The following is a 20,876-nucleotide window of genomic DNA, read 5'->3' on the forward strand; positions in this document are numbered from 1 at the left end:
CTCAAGAGAACTATCCTTGGTACATCTGGAGAAGTATCTACTTACTTTTCAGTCAAACAACGAAAGCAAAGGCAAAAAGAGGAGTTTTCACCGCTTGCTAGCAGTCCTACTAGGCCCACAGAGCCACCTCACCCAGCACCTATGGTAATATTTACCAGTGCAGGTATATGACCATGCATCTGACAACTCAAGCTGAAAGAATGTGAAGGGTTCACCTGAGCACATCTCCTGACATCTCTTTTACACACTTACACCCATAAAGCAAAAGTCAGTCTTTCCCAGCTGAAAAACCATCCCACGAACAAGTGCAGTGGGCTTGCACAGCACCATAAGCCTGTGGGATCATCCTGAATGATGTTATGCCAATGCTACCAGCTTCTCATCTTCCAGTCAACATCACTCCATACGATGTCCCTGCATGCCACTTCACACAATATCCCTACATGTCTTTATTTCCACTAGTAGCTCGGGAGACCTCCCTCTCTTTTTTCCTCACTTCTACTCACATTCTTCTCCCTCTTGTTTTCAATACCTTCTCTCTATATCCATTACTTTTTCCTCCCTTATCGTCCTTCACCTTAATGTCACAGGCCTCTGCAACCTTATTCATCTCCAGTTTCTAAGAAATAAGAGCTTTTCTCTGACATCTTCTGCATTCTCCTGCACCCTTTCTCCATGTTTTTTTCTGTGGATGAAAACATGACATGGCTTCTTAAGTACCTATTTCTTTGTTTGACAGAACTTGGCATACCCATATAATAAAAAATTGCAAAGAGTTTGTTTCTTTTCTCCTTCTTCCTCAGTTTTCATTTTTCAACCTAAGAATGGGCAAATTGGATGAACACTAATAATTCCTCCAATAATGGAAGTCTTTCCCTTCTCTGCCTATGGAAAGGAGATTCTTGATTTTAGTTGGCCTGTAAGTGAAGCGTGGCTTAAAAGTCAGGGCACAAACGTGCAGCCACCTCTGGAGATGGTAGTGAGACAAGACTGAACTTCACTGCTCCTTATCCACATGCACATGCACTTTGAAGCACTTCTCTCATTCAAGTTAGACTAACTTGAGAGATGCTTTACCCTAGTGTAGATTAGTCAAGCTATCATTACAGTGAGAACAAGCCCCAAGGCTCGTATTAAAAAACAGAAAATGCCCATGTAGGATTTATATGAGAACACAGGTGTATACGTATGTATGCACAGACACACAGAAACACATGTTTAATCTTCAGCCTTCTCTCATGAATTCTTAGGTTTTCTCACTGGCAATACTGAGTATACCCACGTAACAAAAAAAGCAATGTAGTGTGTTTCTCTCCTTGTGATAATGAAATGGGAGCAAGGGAAAAACTCTGCCACTGCGTGGTACCACTGTTTATCACCCCCTCACAAAAGGATGCACTGCTGACAGATGGATCACTGTCTTTCACCCAGGTTTCACCCTGCCTTGGATTGTCCAAAAATAATGACACCCAAAGACAGATGCAAATGCTTTGTCTGACGTTAGGAAAGAGAGGGAAACTGCAGCTATTGTCAGTATCCGTCAACTTAAAAATCAGCTTGATTTTTTTTGATATAATGTGACAAAATATTGTTAAAAAAATGATGCAACAATAAACAGTCTATGTCTCAGGTAATGAGCAAATTCATCCCGAGCCTCATGTTCTAACAGGGAAGGTGGATTCCAGTGGTGCCTCTGAGTGCAGGAAAATAAACACATTATGTTCAGTACCAGCACCAGTGGACTTCAACAGTTTTAACTAGTTAGGAAGACAATCCATGGTGGTTATATTACAGAGCTGCTTGGCTCCCAGCTGTGCAATAGGAAAATGTTCTGTGCCATCAGAATTTGTTGCAGAAACATGCACTCTATATACGATAAAGGATAAACAGCAAGACTGCATGCAGCAGGACAACAGAATAAGACATTTTGAGTTTAAAGTGTGAGACACTGCCTTTTGCCTTGCAAAGCTGATCACACTACTGAATAAAAGTTAACATTCATAGTCACACTATTACACTGCATGGAAGAAAAAAAAATGTGGTGATACTCTGCACAGTATATGTCTTACTGGTTTTTTTGATTAAGCATTCCCTAATACACTGCTTGCATTAACATGTTGAAGAACCTTAAATTAGTATTCTTGATGTATGTTTCTGATCTGTTCAGCACCGAATCTAATGCACTTGATAACAGTCTATTGTTGTATTCCTCACAGAGGATTTACTGTATCTTTTGATGGTCATGATAACACTTTGCTGCCTTTATTGTTCTGACCTAATATAAGCACTGACTATTGTAAATTTACTAAAATTCATCTTGCCTGAGAAAAAAAACTCTCTGAAATGCATTTCACTAATTGTCATTATTCTTAAAAATCTGAGTTCTACAAAAAGAACATTTCTGCCAAAACCACCATAGTGCAATTCTGTATAAACAGTCCGTAACTTCCAAAATCCATAAGTAACTGTGGGGTTTTTTCTGTATCTCCTTTTAGTTTTTGCAATGGGTGATTATAAAATCTGTCTTCTTTCCTTACTTTTTTTACAGAAAAATCATTTCTGAAAAATACACTTTTCAAGCAATACTACAATGACCAGACCAGTGCCATCAAGGATGAAAAGCAAACAGGTTAAGCCAAGGAGCAGTTTTGATCAGAAAGTTTCTCTCACACTGTCAGTAAGAGAAGAAACCTTCAGTAAACGCCTCCAACTGCTGTAGAAGTCATTCTGTCCTGGGCCTTATACCTCTTCCACTCTATTCCTGCTCTATGCCTTCAAGAGCTGAGTTGCAAGTACAGCTTTTAACCATGGTAAGAATTAAAAGGGGGGGGGGGGGGAGGGGGGGGGAGGGAAGAGGTTGTTTAAACCAACTGAAAAATATTTTCAGTTTGCACTAACTTGTACTGTAAAGGGCTTGTTCTCACGTTACTTAAAAGCTTACCAGTGACGTCTGGCTTTACAAATCTTTAACCAGCTTTTTTCATGTCTTCTGATTTAATTGTACTTTTATGAATAGGACACCTGTTTGCGTTCTGCCGCTGCATATTAACTAGTGCCAAAACCTAAAATTCCTTCCTGGTATCATTAAACATCCAGTTTTTTTCACTGATATGGCCTTGATTTTGAGCGACTTATAAAACAACAATAAGGATCCAATCACTGCAGGGTACAATTGGTATTATTGTACTTTTATTTCTGAATCTTTAAAAAGAGGGATTATACAGTAGTAGATAGACGTACTAGCAGTGAGACAGGTTCAGCATCAGGAGCTCCTGAGAAGAAAGGCTGGAAGCTTCAGCCTGGTGTACAAAATACTAGTAGAGAGCTGCAGCTTGATTTCAAGTTTTGCAATGTAGCTGCTACAGGTTTGTCTGACTTCTGAAATTGCTACAATTAAGGATTAGATCTTTTCATTGTATAGCTTCTTTTGTTTGAATCCTTTAAAACTGACTTTTAAGGGATCAGCTCTTGCTGCTTTCTGAAGTATCTAACTTCTACAGGAAGCTTTTTTAATTTCAGCAGGAATTCTCAGTCAGAACTGGTAGTGAAAAATTACTCTCACACTGTTCACAGTAAGTTAACACACAGTCAGCAGACTTGCAGTTTGTTTTCTTATTGCATGCATTTTGAAGCCAGTATCTTAAAAAGAATACCAGAAACAGGCTCCCACTGAACCAGGATTTCTCAAAGGCAGTTAAGGGTGGATAACACGAGCCAAGGAGTGACACAGAAGATTTCAGTGATATCATTTGAAACAGTTGAACTAAGATCTGTCCAGAGAGCAAGGCTATTTTGCTTATTGCACGATCGTCTCCACCCTGGTTGCATACCCACAGTTTGTTTTGCTTTTTTTCCTGAAAGTTGCATTGATGTTGTAACTGAGACAGGAAACAAACATTGCAAAAAGATCCCAACTGCACTGAACTTTTTACCGCAATAAGAAACTAAGCAGCTGGCTGTGCCATTTTCAAAAACAAGTAAGATTTTCAATACTCTCAAGTTAAAAACTAGAAATATAATATCCTTCAGCACTGCAGTAATTTGAAGAAGTAAACATCTGGTTTAATGGACTCTGGAATCCATATACTGGAATCCAAGAAGTGAGTTTCTCCAAAATCTAGCAAGAAACAGAAAGGGTAACTAACACAAATACATACTGCTTTCTGCTCCAGAGGGTCTCAGCCATGATTTAAAAAAAGGTCGGGGGAGCTGTTTTTTAAAAGCTGTAGGACTACCAGGTACCAAAAAATTTTCTGGTGCCAAAGCACCAAAGTTTCTGGAATTCTAAGTGGTAACATAAGAGTTTTTAGCAAATTCTTCCGTGCACACTTTGAAGTAAAAACCATTGTGCTCACCATTGAACACAACAGCATCAGAAGTGATCACAGCATCAGAAGTGATCACAGCATCATTTCTTTACACAGCAGGTTCATAAAGAAGGATAGCCGATGCAAGCAAAAATTCAGAAGTAATCTTAAACTAGTAGACAGTAGCAATCACCCACACCAAATTTCAAACCAGCATGCAAGGCCAAAAACTCTTCCTCTTGGAAAAAGGGGCTTTACAATCTGTGCTGGTTTCTGATTGTTGAGATAGCACAGCTGCACACTGCCCCCAGAATGCCCCACCTGGCTCAGGGCTGAATGGCATTAGTAATTCATAGAGCATTTGGGAAAAGGGAGAACTCCACAGAAAATCAAGCCCTGACCAAACCCAACCCTGTTTTATTTGAAGATCACTATCTGAGATGGCACGGCTGCAGGCATACGGGAAACAGCAAGCATTTCAGTATATCCACTCCCACGCTGAAAAAGCAAGGTGAATATATTTTTGTTTAAATATAATTCTGTCTGAATCCCCAAACTGCTAGCATGGCATCATCGCTTTCACAAGCAAAGCTGCTTACAATGATGAGGCCAGGGAATATCTCCTCTATTTCTGTTAATTAGGGGCTAATTCCCCATCCACAAGAGGGTAACTTGCAATACAGTATAATAATAAAACCATCTGTGTTCTGAGTCATTCAAAACTCAAAGACATTTGCTTATTGCATTTCCACAAAAGAGCAAAGGTTGAGACCATGTTCTTCTGCAGAGGTTATTTCTGAAACTATACATTCTGTAACTTAAAACTGAAATACTTATATCTAAAACAGTCATATACAGGCAAATTTATTACACATTTCTTAGGGCTTGATCCAAAAAGAATGTTCTCCCTGTGGCTGCTAGCCCATATGAAAGCACAAAAAACCCTTTGGGGTTCTACAGCTGCAAAAGAAGTTTGCATATTGAGATAGGTGAGGCTGGTTGCAAGCTTTTTGGCAACACCTCATTTAATTAGAAAAAAAGAAGATGGTGATTTCACTCAGGTCTTCTTTGGAAATGGTTCCCAGAATAAAATTTCTGGTGAAAATAGAAGGGGAAAACCAATTCTAGAGCACTGGGTCTGGGTCTGGGTATGCATATACTTATGCCTCGCTGAGATTAAGGATCTTATCACTAGATTAATTCCCTGACAACACATCATGAGTTACTGCAAAGGAAAGAAAAAGGGAAACAGTGGGGAGGAATGAAAGGCAGAGAGATGGTTTCTCAATCTCTCTAAGTGTGTCACCCCATATAAATAATGTAAAAATCATCAGCACACAGGCTCAAACCTGAGTCATCTACATTCCTCATTCATCCCTGACTGACATTATAGAGTCTGCAAAATTTGTATGAAAATATTCCTTGCACCAGGTAAAGTGGAGTAAATTCTATCAGAAAAAAAAAAAAAAAAACAAAACACCATACCCTAACAGTCCCACTTGCTGGGAAACATAGCTCTAATAACCTGTGAACTCAACCACCTGGAAAAAAGCAAAAAACTGAATTGTCTTTCCTCGCCACTGAGGTTCATCACTGTCTGTGTTAGGTTTCCTCTGCACCTTCTGAAAAGTTCTCTTTTGTATTCCCCAATGATGGGCAATAATAGCTCTGAAAGACTACTCTCTTCCCAGCTCCATCCCAAAGACAAAAGACAAAGGACATGAAGCACCAGTAAGAACTAGTATCCACTCCCTCAGGTTTCCAGTTCTCTTGATTCTTCAAACTGTATTCAACTGTCTATCCTATCTTATTGCTATATCAAGATAACACTCTACTCTAGCAGTGCTGTTATTTCTTACTCCTATTTTAGCAGCTTTAAAAAACTGTGTTTGAAGATGAGCAACATGGCAACAATTGGACACAGCAGTGTTAATGCTGGCATATAAACAAACCAAGTCTGCCGAGCAGCAACCTCACGACAATAGCAGGTAGCAAGTAACCTTATTAATGACCAACAGTTGTGGTCAGCAGGCTGTAAGTAAGGGAAAGAAAAATAAAACAGAACAAAACCCAGAAAATCCTCTACTAGAAGAGCTGGCTAGTAAGGATTGTATCACTGAACGCCAGAGTATTCTTCTGGTGCCAGTATCAAGAGCTTACTAGCAGTTCTAGGTGTTTTTCTCTCTTAATTTTCATATGCTTAACAGAAGAACTTACTGAAAGATCATTCTGTCTGTCTTCGGTACACACCCTCCCACACCTCTGCAGATATTTCAAGACACATATGTTAAGGAAAGCTCATTTTTTAGATTTTTCTTAAGCTAGATAAAAGACCTATGAGACTTGCAGGGAGCAAATAATACAGCATCACAATGAAACTGCCACACTAGGTCTCCCCCAACAGGCTGCCTTCAACCATAGCCCTGAGGAGATGCCCAGTAGAATAGTAAGAAACAGGGCAGGCCTGAAATATTTGGTTTGGTTGGTTTTCTGTTGGGTTATTTTGGGGGTGGGTGGGGGTTTTTTTGACTGATAGTGTGAAAAGCTCTAAGTATTTTAAGTTTTAAAACTTCTTAATCCAGGTGTGCCTCCATCTGTTTAGTCACCCTCCACAGATCCATGGACATGTCCATTCCCTCTTAGAAACTATGTAAACTTTTAATACTTAGCACTGCATTATTAACAAAAACTTTCAGATTCCAGGAACTTAATGACTGATGCGGACAACAGCAGTGTTCAAACTCTTCTTCTCTCTCAGTCCAGCTCGGTTCAGCTCATCCGTCTGGAACCTACTTAACAAACCCTGCAGAGAAGCAACCTTTACAAGCCAGCTCTCAGAAAAATCAGTTTCAGTCTTTAGAAATATAGTAGATGAAATTTATGGAAAAATAAAACTTACAGGAGGATATCCCTGGATCTTGCTACAAAAGCTACATACCACTTTCACCACAAGCTACACCATCTTAATAGCATACAGTGCTATCAAAGTATTTAGTGTATTTGTAGGAATGTATTTTAAAGAGTTCCAGCAAGTGCTCTTAATGTTCTTTTGTTTGGCAAGTGACATTAACCTCCCTACATGGTTAAGACAGCAAATTACCAGACATCCTAAAGAATGCAACAGTCTAGCCAAACCTAGAAAAACCCACTTTTAACACCAGCAGCCTCGCCAACTACCACTCAGTTTCCAACGTCCATCCCCTTCCTTGGCAATGTCTTTGTGAAGGTAGTGGCATCCAAAAGCTAACAGCACCTATCCCTTGCCAACACCCTGGCTCCTTGACCTACAGGCATCAGACCAAAACATGATAGAACAAACCTCCCTGGCACTGCCAGTCTGCTGGCCTGGGACCGCAAACAAACCTCAGAGTGGATATCCTCTGGGGCTCTGACAGAAGTGACTGCCTGGTTCTAATAATAACAGTCATGTGAAGTTTAATAAGAACAGGACAGCAGTCCTTTTCCCAGACAAGCTGAATGGAGTGCAACTCCCTCCCATTCTCCTGCACAGCCCCAGAAGTCTTGTATTCTGCAGTCCCACAAACCTCAACACTTCCTCCCTGCCAGCTAACTCCAAGACAGTATCAAACAGAGAAGCTGAACAATGCTAGAAGTTCATGTATCCTCAAATAGACAAACGACATTCAGTTATGCCTGTCTCTGCTAGAATGAAGGGTTTCAAGGGAAGCAAGGCACAGCCTCCATTTTCTGTCCCCACTTGGCAGCAGATAAAGGAATAATACTTACAGCAGTGACTCCAAAGCATGAGAAAGTGTTATGATCAAATTTCAAGCAGAAATTTCATGGTGAAACCAGCAACAGGGTTCTCTGCCCTCTGCGTCCCCCTACCTTCTGGGACACTGGAGTGTGTCAAACATTGAGGCATCCAGTCTTGCCCCACAAGGCTGCCAAAAGAAAGCCTGTACAGCTCATCTGCTGCCCTGCCCAGGGCTCTGCTGCTGACAGCAAGATTACTCCTTGCTGGAGTAGCCTAGGGTTGAAAGTGAGAGCTGATGAGACTGAACTCACTAGACATGATCCTCGCTAGTGAAATATGTACTTCTACCTTCCTATTCCAGATACTAAGTAGTACTTTAAAAACAGAATTTTAAAACATGTTGAAGGTGAGTTTCCAGACCCTGCTTTCAGCTTCCCAAACCCAGATTACAAGGTTACAAAGGATCCTTAAAAAATGACAAGGGGTAATGCATTTGGCTTTTCTTGCACTCACAAACAGAAATATTCTAGGACAAAAATAAATGCTTTATAACTAAATGCTCCAACTTTTAGAAAACCATGATTATCTGTGAGGAATTTTTTCAGGCTTGTTTTAGGTGTAAATTTGCTGGCTTGGGTTTTGAAACCTCTATCCTACATAATTTATGTCATGTATTAAATAGAAAAATAAAAGCCTACTCATAACATCCCACACAGTTTGGAGAGAAACAGCATCAAAGTCTCCAGCCAAAAGTGATTTCAAGCCTGTGTCATCCCTTGCAAAAAAAAAATCACATTAAAAAATCACTTTAAAAAAAGCCTACCACATTATTTTATTGTTCTGCCCTCATATATCTAAAACATATCTGCAATCTTTCAGTGTATGTTTCTGGTTTTTATATTACAGGAATATGGCTTTTTGTATAATGATCTATGATGGTTCTCCCACTTTTGGGTATTCATGTGCAACACACATGACTTATTCCACCGCACGTAGAGAATACTTTGAACGTATGCTTAGTACAAAATTATAGAGCCACAATGCAGGTGTTTTCCCTAATATTTGGACAGATCCAGAAATTATTCATGTATATGTAACAGCCCAGCATCACATAATTACTTCTTGGTTAGACTGTTGTTCATTTTGTATTTAGAAAAAGAGTGAACTGAGTTAGTTGCAGCTTATTTCAGATAGACACTTCTGAGAGCCAAAAGGAAAAGATACAGCATGACAGTGGTGGCAGGAGTCACTCTTTAAGATGTGATACTATGTCTGTCACACTTGCTTGTCTTACCCCAATAAAATCCATAAAACAACAAAGATTTACAAGATTTACTAGCACAGTCTAGTTGATTAGAAGGATAACTCCATGAAAATACAAAGAACGTTTGGTCTGAACTGTGTGGAATGGCAAAGTCTGGGTTTGATTTTCTCTTGAATTTTATTTCTAGAGAATCCTTATAGGGACTGTTTACATTGACACGTCTCTCAAAAAAATTCCAGATGTTACTAGCATGACTCATTAATGTCATGTTCAAAAACTGTTCAGAGCTTATATGAAAAATATTAAAAATGAACATATTTGCATTTTATAATGCACATATAAAATAAAAGAAGCTGGCAATTCACATCACAGACTTAGAGGTAGGTCAACTGTGGTTTGTCTGAGATCAAGAAGATAATTGTAGTTTTGAAGACTTTTATATAAGTAAAGTTATTTGGGAACTTCTCTCCTTACTCCTTTTCCCATTCCCACTTAGAAAATTTCAAAAACCATGAACTGAAAGAAAAATTCCTTAGATTAAATGAATGTTGATGGAACTACAGTTAAGGCATTGCCAGTTGAAAAGAACTAAAGTAATCACAGCTTGTCCTGATTATATGTACTTACCAGTGCAAAATAGTTGCTGACCAATTATGCTCTCTTTAACTATAAACAATAGTATCTTTGTTCTTAAACAATGTTAGATGCACATGTTCTGGAACTTATATTTACCTGGTGGATTCTTGGCAGGATCATTGTGGCTTGGACTTCCTGGTTGTCCAGAATCTATAAAGAAATGAAAGAAATGCTTTACTAATTTGTTTTGAAAGTATCTCACAACCTTTTAATACCCTCCTTCAGTAATAAACTAATACTTAACTTTGTTCTTTAAAGGTCATTTCCCTGACTTTCTACATGAAGGCATTATTGAACAAACACACTATATGTAACCCATTTTATACAGCAGAAACATTGTGAAAGATGCAATGATCCTAATAAGAGGAATTCACAGATCACTGAATAAGGACAAAAGAGTTATTCACGTAAATATTCAAGTTGTAAACAAATCTACAAGGGTAACTTTTCATTCCCTTTTCCTCCATCCCCCAGATATAATATTGCATAATCAGCAAAGCAAAGGTAGTTTCTTCTCAGGCAATGACCAGAAAGACATACTGGATCAGGCAACTAACGGTGTTTGCAGTGATGAGTCCTGTTTCTTTACCCTTTGCTTAGAACACAAAGGCCTGCACTGATTCCACAGACTCAGGACTGCACTGAAGATATGACTGTCCATTTTAATACAATATAGGCTTTGTCTTCCTAGTCTGTGAGAACTGCTAGTGCAAAATGAAGATTAGGTAACATAAAAACTAACAAAACCCAAACCCTGTAGACTTCAAAGAGTGTTCTTTTCATGATACATGCTCCTAATGAATCACAAGAAGAATGCAATTTGATGTTAACACACTAAATAATAAATTGTATCCTTATTCATTAAAGCAGTTGTTTCAAAAACTCTCTTCTTTTTGCTGTATTCCCACACCAATAATACAACAAAACCCTGCTCCACAGCAAGAAATTGTTACTAACAAAGTAAGACATGATAGACACTCTTGCATGCAAAGACAGTAATAAATTAAATGAAGGATAACCATTTGTTCCGTATATGGGTACCTAAAATAGAGTAGTTTTACAGTCTGGATAAAAAAATATCCATTTTTTAAATGTGCTTGTTAGTGACATAGGACCACCGAAAGTTTGCATCATAGCACTACAGAATTTGCTGCTACCAAATGGACCCCAGAGGGAAGTCACAGTTCTTGAATGCTTTGCTGCTTATAGTGTCCAGATTAAAGAAAAAGAAGATGGAAAAGGAGAAAAGTACGCATAACAGATACTTGTCCTTCAGTCCTCATCGCTTCTTCTTAAAGCCAATGTAGCCCTCAACCTAGAATGAAAGATCTCCTCTATCTGCTACCAGAAGTTCATTGAAATATATTAGTGGCTTAGCAAATGTGGCTTGATATACATGTTTCTGAAGTAATTTAAGTTAATACAAGCCTGATTCTGCAGAAGGTGTTATTCGAGACGGAAATCCGTTTCATAATTTCAGTTCTACTGAATTCATCTGAATGACGGTTGTCACAGAAGACAAGCATCTAGGGATGTACCAGAGTACTGGAAGACCAAGGCACATGTGAAACCCAGTTCTGACGGCATTAAAAACACAACTAAACTTTCCAATACTGAGTGAAATCACTCTTGTACATAATAAAATATACACTGCATACCAAATTCCACATGAAATCTCCTCTATCTTCTTCAGCCTTGGGTAGGAAGAATGAAGAGGGCAGGCCTCCCATCAGATTTTGCATATCCCAAGGTTTAGCCACTTGGGTTTCCTTAAGAGTCCTACTGTACAGCACAATACATAGCCATTCAGTAGGCCTGTTTCTTTTCATGATAAAATACAGAAAATCCCTTTAAAAAATCAAATCAATTTAATTTGCAAACTCAGTCAGCTGCAAGAAATGCTAAAGACATGATGCGTCTTTGCATATGGACCTTTATATGGACAAAAGTACTTTTTCCTGGGTTGCAATAGGAAGGTTCACCCTGCAGGGGGTAAACTTTAATATTACTCTAATAGGCATTCTCTGCTTCTGCAAACCATACATATTATTATTTATATTAAGATTCTCAGAAAGGATTAATTATATCTGCGGGTATAACTACTGCAGATATGTGATTAAATGAAATGTCAGTGTGGTAGCAGATGCACCCTATAAAGCTTGGACAGTGCAGCCGGAGGAACACAGAGATATGAAACTGGATTAATGAGGCCTACCAGAAACTAGCCTTTCAAGTTTTCTCCTGTTAAAATTCACTAAGAAGAAGCAAAAAGTGAATAAGCTTTTTTAGCTCTTGCACAGCAGTTTGCCTTTACTTCTGCTTTCTCATTGTCAACATGGACCCTTTCTGGATCCAGGATTTAAAGACTGATGGTCGTTTAAACAATTCTTTTTTATAATATAGTGAGAAACTTAGCAAAGAATTTTCCAGTTACAGGGATATGCAGTTGGCTAGTTATTATAATTCGCCAGTCAGACCTAGTTTTGGTTTATGTTAACTACTTATCAAATGACTATTTTTACAGTTTGATTCTCACACAGCATTTTGAGCAGTAGATGCTACTAAGACACCCACTAGTGGGGTCTCAATGATCTTGAGAAAGCAAAGAATCATTGTAAACTGAATATGAGAAGCAACTTACCTAACCCTTCAATTAAAGCAGTTGAGAAAGCAAAGAACTGTATTCTGTATGAGTATCAACCTCTGTCACTCTGCACTTAAAAGCTCAGAGAAGTGTCTCATTCTCAGAATGAAGGACACACACCTGAGATGGCCTGTGACCATCCAATTCTCTTACTAGTGTCAGTAATTATAAAGAACACTCCTGATTTGATTGGATGCAAGTAGCCTTTCAAAGTACAAGAGAACCATGATCATTATAGGAATAAATTATATGAATAACTTAATTTATAAGCAGAACATTGACTAAAAAGAGACAATGGAGCAGCACTCTTCTAAAAGAGGGAGTAAGAGGCACTTTCGGAAAGCCACAGAAACTAAGAAGCAAAAGACATGTTAAGACACTTTAAATCTTTCTTTGTCCTCATCTGCACAAGATCATTAATTAACAACATGAGCCCTGGGTTTAAAAATTGCAGGCTTTTCTACCAGCGTGATGGAGAAAGTAATAAACCAGACTCATTGTCTGTCTAGCTGGCTTTGCATTCAATTTTCCCACCCAATAATTCTGTGCACATTTTAAAAAACACATACTTCCTAAGCTAGAAGGCGTAAGCAAAGTTATACAACTATCAGCAAATAAAAGCCCATTATGTAAATGTGATGAACTGAAATTTTCAACATTGTCATTTAGGTAGCTGACAACTGTAAGTTCCCATAGTTTATTCTCTTTCTTTGGGTTTTGTGGTTGTTTCTTTTTTTCTTTTTTCTTTTTTTTTTTTTTTTTTTTTGGGGGGGGGGGCAGGGGTTGGTGTTTGTGTGCTTGAAAAACCTTCTCAAATTCTATTGTCAATGTGCTTTTCTCAAAAAAATGCTTTCACACTGACCTCAGAAGTACTTATCCTTACTTGCTACAGAGCAAAAGTTCACCTACCCATACCGTTTCCACAGAATGGCTTTCATAGGAGCCTCACAACTACAGTGAGTGTATCTTCTACTCTGCTCTTCTTGGTATACTGACTGATGCTGAATGATAAGTTAATTGCCCCATGGACGAACACTTTACGTAAGAATTGTTCAAGCCAGCCTTTACTCTTACCTGGTAGATATTCATGTAACCCTGACACACTTTATGTCATTTATCATGATTCAGTACGGCTAACACCAGGACGTTCACTCTTTACCTCAAATTACTCTTTGTTTTAGAAGATGGTATGAAAGGATGGGTCAAGAAGCTCGTATATTTTGTACTTTAATTGTTTCCCATGTTTTCATTTCTAGGGGTAAATCCCAATTAGTATATATGAGTGCAGGCAACTGTCACTGCAGCCAAGGCTAAGTAAAACTGACTGCTGGGGCCTGCTGCTGGTGAGAAAAAAACATCCATTTCCCCTGCCATACACCAGCAGAAAGGTGCTGCCATGATACATCACTCTTGGCTTCATAAAGCAGAAGGAAGGAGGAAAAAAAAGCTGGCAGTTTGCCGTCTGGTGAGGGATGAGATGCTCCCTCCCTTTACACCACATTGTTTTTGACCAAAAGCAGCAGGGAGGATGCACACCCCAGCAAAGCCAAGAATGTCACACTGCTGTTCACCACCTTCCTGAGGGGTTTTTAGTATTGCTCACCTCAGTAGTCTGATCTTTCATTTTTCAGCTGATAAGAGAGAATACAGTCTTCAAAAAGTAAGTTATGCTAAACTTCCCTTATGCCCCATACTGAACAAGGAATTTTGCTTTTAAGGCTTTCTGCATTAGCATAACACAGAAGGCCTTGAAAACAGAGACAGAATCTGTAATAAGAAAAAATACTTTCTTGACCCATGTCTTAGAAATAAGCAGATTCTTCACATGTGTCATACCAATCAAACAAACTTTCTCAGTGGTTTCAATGAACACATTTCACTTTTCATTTGCCGCAAGCTAGGAGACAGCCTTTGCATTCAGTTAATCTCAGCTGACAGACACTAATTTAATCACTCACCAACATGTTAATACACCCTTGTTCCTTGATAGTCCATTATTTGGGTATGGAGAAGGACAAAGGACCAGAGAGATGTGACACTATGTAAGCACCAATTTGATGCTGTTCAAGCCTTCACATACCTAGATGGCACCTGACTTCACATCTGACAGAGTCACCACCATGAACAAGAATCACAGCTACCTCCAATGCTGTCATCCTTCAGGATTACATTGCCGCCTGATATCACAAAGTTGAGGCAAATAGTTGTACCCCTGAACATCACAGGACACACTGGCCTGGTGGGTACCTGGGGAGGTCTCCAGTCCCAGCCCCAGCCCAGGGAAGGCTTAGTCATGGGATCAAACTCAGCTGCTCAGGACTTTACAGTCAAGGCATGAAACTCCTCAGGGATGGAGACGGCCCAACCCCCTTGGGCCCCAGTTCCACTGCTGGACTGTCCTCATGGGGAAAAGACTTTCCAGATCAACTATCTTTCAACTACTTCCAGAAAACTGTCATTGTATGAAAGCATTCATGGCAACAAAAAAGCAAGGTATCTCTCTCCCCTCCAAAGGAAGTAATGTGATCAGCAAGAATCCATTAAGTAAATACATATGTAATTTAATCTCTGTACTTTAAAACATTATCATTAATTATTATTTTCCTAACTTTACTACACGCTTACCTTCTGCTTCCTACATTATTTTACCTTGAAAAAGCACCTGATTAGATTGATAAACTTCCCAAACACTTTTAAAAATTATATTTTGCAAAATCAATGTCTTTCATTGTACACTTTTTCTGTATCTGATGACACTGAATTATTGTACAATTTCATGAGCATTATACGAGAGTTTGTTTATGGTATAAACAAGCTGAAAGCTGAAATTATTTTATTGCAATAAGAATCTGCTGAAATGATGCTATAAACATGGACATGGAACTGTTGCAAGTACTACCCTTGTTGTCATAAGTAAGTTAACTTGAGGGGGGATTTATTTTTCACATTTTCATAGACTGCTACATTTAATGGAAATACTTTCCCTGAAAATTTTGGCTCACTGATTTCATATGACAAAATGTTCACCACCAACACTTTCTGTGCTAGACAACAAGTCCTATGAGAAGCGGTTGAGAGAACTCAGGTTGTTCAGTCTGGAGAAAAGAAGGCTGTGGGGAGATCTTATCGCTCTCTACAGCTACTTGAAAGGAAGTTGTAGACAGGTGGGTGTTGGTCTCTTCTCCCAAGTAACAAGCCATAGGACAAGAGGAAACATCCTCAAGTTGTACCAGGGGAGGTTTAGATTGGATATTAGGAAAAATTTCTGCACCAAAAGGGTTATCAAGCATTGGAACAGGCTGTCCAGGGATGTGGTAGAATCACCATCCCTGGAGGTATTTAGAAGACATGTAGATGTGGTGCTTAGGGACGTGGTTTAGTGGTGGACTTGACTGTGTTAGGTTTACAGTAGGACTCTATGATCTTAAATGTCTTTTCCAGCCTAAATGATTCTATGATGCTCTCATTCTATATCCTTGAAGACGTATGGTATAAACCACAGCTCACACAAGGAGGAAGCAACACCTCAAAAAAACAAGCAGGGCTTCACCATAAGGAAGATATGTTTGCAGGACAAAACCTCACATCTTTCCCCAGCAGCATATACTCTGCTAGCAATATGCATTCATGACACCCAGACTGAAACCCTTCACAACACAGAAGCGGTGACTGTGTTAAAAAGGTCATTCTGCTACCCTTATTCTACAAGGAGTTCCTCTGTGTTCACCAGGACTGCTATCTAGCGCAATGATATTGGACTGCGTAAGTGTATGAGGTGCTAGTCCTAAAAGGTTTTCATCTGCTTAGTATTCATACAGCTGGTGGTAAATGAACAGCACAGAGAACTGAAGTTTGACATTTAGGTGTAAGTCATGGGGCAGTGGCATCAGCTGCCAGCCAACACTGCGCTGGAAAACCCTGCTGGCCGTGCAAGGAAGGACTGCTTGTTGCTCACCTTGCAGAGGTGGTGTGGCATCTAGTTTTCTGAAGACATATTATTAGATTTTATCCATTTGCAGACCTGGTTTCCACACATTTAAGTAAGCATACCAAAAAAATCTATGGGCAAAGGCTGTTAAGCCAACACAGAAATAGCAGTCCTGGTTGCTATTGATATAAGGTGTATTCAAATCTCAAGAAAGCCTCAGTTCCTCAGTGCAAACTCTGTTTTAGCAAATAATACCCACTGCTTTTTGCTTCCTTCATTAGTTTGCACCCAGGAGGCATGGGAGGGACCTCTTGGGAGACCACAGCAGTGGCAGGAGCTGCTCTAAAGGCTGAACGTACTGATGCTATGAGGCAGACTTCATCAGCACACACGTGCCACACCAGGAGCCATGAGGCACCATAAGAGTGACCTATGCCCTTTACCTTGAAAGGCTGCTGGCACCTAACCTTCGCCTACCTGGAAAAGGCAGCGGGGAACAGAGCTGGCTGCTGGCCCCAGAAAGCTAAGGTACATACCTGTGTTGCTCCTTGGCTCGGGTAGGTACCCAGGTTTTAGCCTAAACAGCCCTGTCATCTCACAAAAGCCCTCAGGGCTCAGACATGGAGGTGCTTCCACAGGGAGACATCTGGCCCAGCAGGCAGAAGCTGGGCTGTTTTCATTTCAGTTTGAACCTGTTTGCTCTGGAGTGGGGACATGGCAAGAGCTACTCAAGTCATCAGCTGTCCCTTCCCAATGCACTCCCCTGTGCCCTCCTACAACAGAAAAGCCCTCCTGCAGCTGGTGCAACTGGGAGAAACCCCACACCTGTAAGCCGAGTGCCCATCCACCCCTCTGGGACACACTTCCCAGCCCTCATGGCAGGGGCTTGCAGCTGGGGCAACATCACGTTCAGGCTGGCCAGGGCGATCCCACCACCCAGGCACCAGCCACATGGGCTGGCAGCGAGGCAGCACGTGGTGGCTCAGGGCGTCACAGCCATGTAGGTCATGGCAGACTCTCCACTTCACCTCCCCTTTTATCAGCAGCTCAGATCTGCTGCCACCAAGTCACCCAACTGGCCATTGTTGAGACTGTTAACTTTTCTTCAGTGTGTTTTAATTAGGTAAACAAAAAATGGTAATTAAATCAACATTACGTAATGTGTTTCTGATTTGTAATCTCATTTAAATTAATTAACTGACTCAGTCCTTGTTTAGTTTTTAAACTGACCTAGTTAAGAAGTGGAGCTCTGGGAGTAAATCCAGTTTTTATAGAGTTGAAAGAATTTCAAGGACCTAGAAGCACTTACCAGAACCAAAATAGCAATAAGTACAGTCAGATTTCTAGTGTCATGTCCCATGCACAGATTTATCTTTTCAATTTAAATTCCCTTATTTATTTATGTAAAATAAATCACAACACTTATTTATTCAAAATATTTCTTATACAATTTATAAAGACCATATGTTTCTCATTTTGAAAACTGAACAACTTTCCCCAGCTGTGTTCTAAGTTGTGCATGGAATATATACGTATTATATATGTGCATGAACACACACATTTTTAAGTTAAGAAAAGGGTTGTATTTTTTCATGGCCTGAAACAAATGTTTCCCATACTTCATAATATTAGCTGAGCTCTTTTTTGACATGTACATTAAGAAAAGCTTTACACAGGTATCTTGCCACATGTGGACGAATGTGAAAGAATGATGTTTCTTTCCAAAACTTGCTGGATTCAGTAGGAAAGGATGAGATATGAATGCTTAATCTTATCCATCTGGAAGATACTGTGAATACTAGCTACAGTCAGAAACATTCAGAAGTTGTTCTTGGAAACCAAGAAACCTTTTGTATTAAGTTATGTATATATAATAAAGGGCTTTTATTGCGGATTCTTCAGAAAATTAAAAGCAAAAGGTAGAACACAGTGAAAGACTTATCTGGGTGTTTAGAGAAGAAAGAAATTACGTGATGAAAAAGTTTGCATTTGCCTGTAAATAATAGGAATTTCCTTGCATATACCTTCAGCTAATTAACCAACTGGCCACTTCATTATGTTGTGAAAGACAAAGGTTGACCCTCCCCTCCATGCAATGTATATTACTGAAAACTTCTGCATGGAAATGGGTTTCATGGAAGTCAACGTGGATTTTACCACTGACTCCCATGCAGTCAGGATTTCATTTTGTGTTGCATTTCAGGGCAGTAAAGCAACAAGAGCTCAGGGAGATAAAATACACATTTGCACTGCATAAGGCAGTATTTTTAGGTACAGGATAATGATGCCATGACTACAAAACCCATCAGTTTTGTTACAAATCTCTGCCAAAGGTTGTTAAAATCAATGGAGAGCTGCTCCAGCAAGATTTGGATGAGGCATTTAATGGTAAATTACAGTTTAAAAGTACAAAAGAAAACATAGTTCAACAAATGCTTTAGGATAGGACCATATTTTTTCTTCGAATTGCATTGCATCGCATCCTCCACTAAAATATAAAGTAATAAAAGCTGGATTCTTCAGCCTTTCAGGAAGCTACAATCATACGCTGCTTCATAAGTCTAAAACATCACCTGACAAAGAACCCACAAAGTAGTTTACAAATATTAGCAGAGGCTCACGAGGCCTCTCTATTATTCTGTAGACAGAGATCTCTTAAAACGCTAAGTACGCCACCACACTATGTGGTAACTGGGAGAAATAAACAGCAATTAAACTAAAATGCTGGGGTTTTACATATCATGGAAACTCCAGAATCAGACTAGAGCACTTACAGTGTTCAGCATTTCCTCAAGCCAGCTAAGAACAGCATGAGGTAATACCTTTGCCAGTAAGTATAACTGTTTGCAGGAGCCCAAAACAAAATTAAATGTTTTCTCTGAAACAGGAGAGAAAAAGCTTAATGATTTGACAACCTGGGCGTCATTGCAGTGTTTCTAAATACTGTAACATTTACCAAAGGATCTCCTAATTTTGATCCATGATCCAAAACGCTGCCACAACTATGTTTTCAATTCAATTAATTTCAGCTTTAGGACTGGCAGCAAAACACAACCTTTAGCATAAAGAATATGGAATACACCAAGAAAAGACCCCAAAAGAGGGATGGTTTGGTTTTGGTTGCTTGGTTGGTTTGGTTTTTTTCCAACCACTGCCTATATACTGCTGAGTATTTCTTTTCTTGAGATTGCCAGTTGTGCTATGTGCAATTTTTTAACATTGGGATATTCATTTACATCTAATACAGATGGAGCATAAGTTCTGTATATCCTTAAGTAACATATTTATTATCATAGACCATGTTTATGACATCAATGTCTCAAATGACAGTATATACACAAATTTGCAGGTTATGTAACCATATTCTTTATAAAGTGGATTTAATTTGACCTGCTATAATCTAAATATTCATAGACAAAATATGCATCACTTTACCTGTCCATATTCCTACACACGTACTATTAAACTGACAGTGACAAAAGAAAGATTAAATCTATCAGGTAGATTAGCAGGGTACTTAGCAGGTAATGTACAGGAATTGGCTAAGAAAAATCATCCTGTTTTTTCATATCAGTGGTTCATAAACTTGACTAGAATTACCTGTGTGCTCACAACCACCATGTTTATTTTCCAGCATATGCCAGTTGATAATAAGTAAATAATGAGAAGAGATAATGTATAGAGTACTGGAGCAATACTCATCAAATTCTGATCAATGCATGCCAATGCATTGATTTTCTGTCTGCTTTGACCTTTTACAGTAGATAAGAATTAGAAATACCCAGTCACATGATGTGCCACGGGAGAACTTAAAAGTGTAGAACTGACTAACCCACAGAAACAGTTCTGGGTTTGGGCAGGGATGCTCTGCAAAAAGTTCAAGTAATTGCTTTTTAAAGCATATAACCAAAAAAGAAAAAAGAAGTATCCTGGTTTAAACCATGTCTTTCACATTTTAAACAAAGCAATTTCGAACAATGTTTTCCCACAGGCTACCTATTTCTCCATTAGCAATAATACTGCTGTGGCAGTCAGACTGGTCAAAAGCTATAAAAAAAACCCATTAAATCCTATCCTGATCATGTTCATTAGTGCCTTCCCAAAGTAATTTTGTCATTCTGTGGCTAACATTACATGGGAGCATCTGTTTTGTAATGCTATAACTTCCACTGTATATTACACACCAGCATATCCCTTGCTTCTGCTGATTTCTAATGCATTGGCATCATCTATGTAGGTGAAATTCCCTGACATAGGTACAACAACAAATGCAGTCCTGCAACGAAGATTTTAAAATATGATTGCTGGTTCAGCACACAGCCGAGGCTCCTTTTGCTTTTTGTATTTCAATTTACTTACTAATGCTGGCACACGTTCTT

At 39.2% G+C, this 20,876-nt stretch overlaps 1 protein-coding gene across 9 annotated transcripts in view; it reads right to left on the bottom strand.

Moving 5' to 3' along the window:
• The window catches only part of NFIB (nuclear factor I B), a 274,513-nt gene that overhangs the window by 67,488 nt on the left and 186,149 nt on the right, over positions 1 to 20,876 (bottom strand). For all 9 annotated transcript variants that reach the window (XM_080371878.1, XM_080371876.1, XM_080371875.1 and 6 more), the window contains exon 3: positions 10,022 to 10,075. In XM_080371878.1, coding sequence (XP_080228004.1) covers positions 10,022 to 10,075 — 54 coding nt within the window. The remainder of the gene's footprint in view (positions 1 to 10,021; positions 10,076 to 20,876) is intronic.

The sequence above is a fragment of the Falco punctatus genome (assembly GCF_963210335.1).
Source record: "Falco punctatus genome assembly, chromosome: Z".
Lineage (NCBI taxonomy): Eukaryota > Metazoa > Chordata > Aves > Falconiformes > Falconidae > Falco > Falco punctatus.